The 704-nt window shown below is 48.9% G+C and overlaps 1 protein-coding gene across 2 annotated transcripts in view; it reads right to left on the bottom strand.

Annotated features, from left to right (window-relative positions):
* Nucleotides 1–704, bottom strand: part of SDCBP (syndecan binding protein (syntenin)) — an 11,138-nt gene continuing 10,434 nt past the window's right edge. For both annotated transcript variants that reach the window (XM_010149023.1, XM_010149031.1), the window contains exon 8: nucleotides 1–383. In XM_010149023.1, the coding sequence (XP_010147325.1) occupies nucleotides 329–383 (55 nt within the window). In that variant the 3' untranslated portion in view covers nucleotides 1–328. The remainder of the gene's footprint in view (nucleotides 384–704) is intronic.

Genomic DNA, 704 nt, shown 5'->3' with positions numbered 1-704 from the left:
CTTTGCAAGTGACACCCGGATGGATCCTTTAGTCGCAATGGCTTTGAGGAGTAGGAAAATGAGACCTACGGAAAGAAGTTGGAACAGAACTGGAATTTTCACATCCGTCAAGCATATAAGGCTACAAGTTTTACAGTTTGTGAAGAAACAAGATACGTTGAACTGTAACATTCCCAGCCATTGTAGATGCAAATGCTTGATGCAGCATATCTTCTCGGAGCCTCTGGAAAGGCTGATGTGCAGAGGAAAGAAATCACTGAGTATAACAGCCCAAGTTTAGTGGAATCATCATTATATACACGTGCAGGCACACGTAGACCATGCGGGTTTAGACTTCAGGAACAGAGTGATCCATGAGGCTTTTCATAATGCTAGTTGCCATCCTAAAGGAAAGGAGAAGGCATTCAGTTGGGTGAGATAACCCCAGCAGACCACGAAAGCTTCCAACGGCCCCGCCTTTGTCACTGCGAGCCCTCTGATAGCCTTTTACGCCACCGTTTTTGACCAGGGGTATGCTGCTGCAGAACAGCAGACTGGGCACAGGGAGGGAAGCCCACGTGACTCGCGTCTGTGTTTTAACTGAGCTCTGTTACCCACACGTTTCGGGACACGGGCACACGTGCAAGTGGAGTAGTATCACAAGTGGGAGGGAAGGGGGGCAGGGGAAAGGTGGCTGTGGGACTGAAAACTGCTTTGCAGAAAGA

Source organism: Eurypyga helias, unplaced genomic scaffold (assembly GCF_000690775.1).
Source record: "Eurypyga helias isolate BGI_N326 unplaced genomic scaffold, ASM69077v1 scaffold14720, whole genome shotgun sequence".
Lineage (NCBI taxonomy): Eukaryota > Metazoa > Chordata > Aves > Eurypygiformes > Eurypygidae > Eurypyga > Eurypyga helias.
This window is presented reverse-complemented; position numbering and strand designations above follow the sequence as displayed.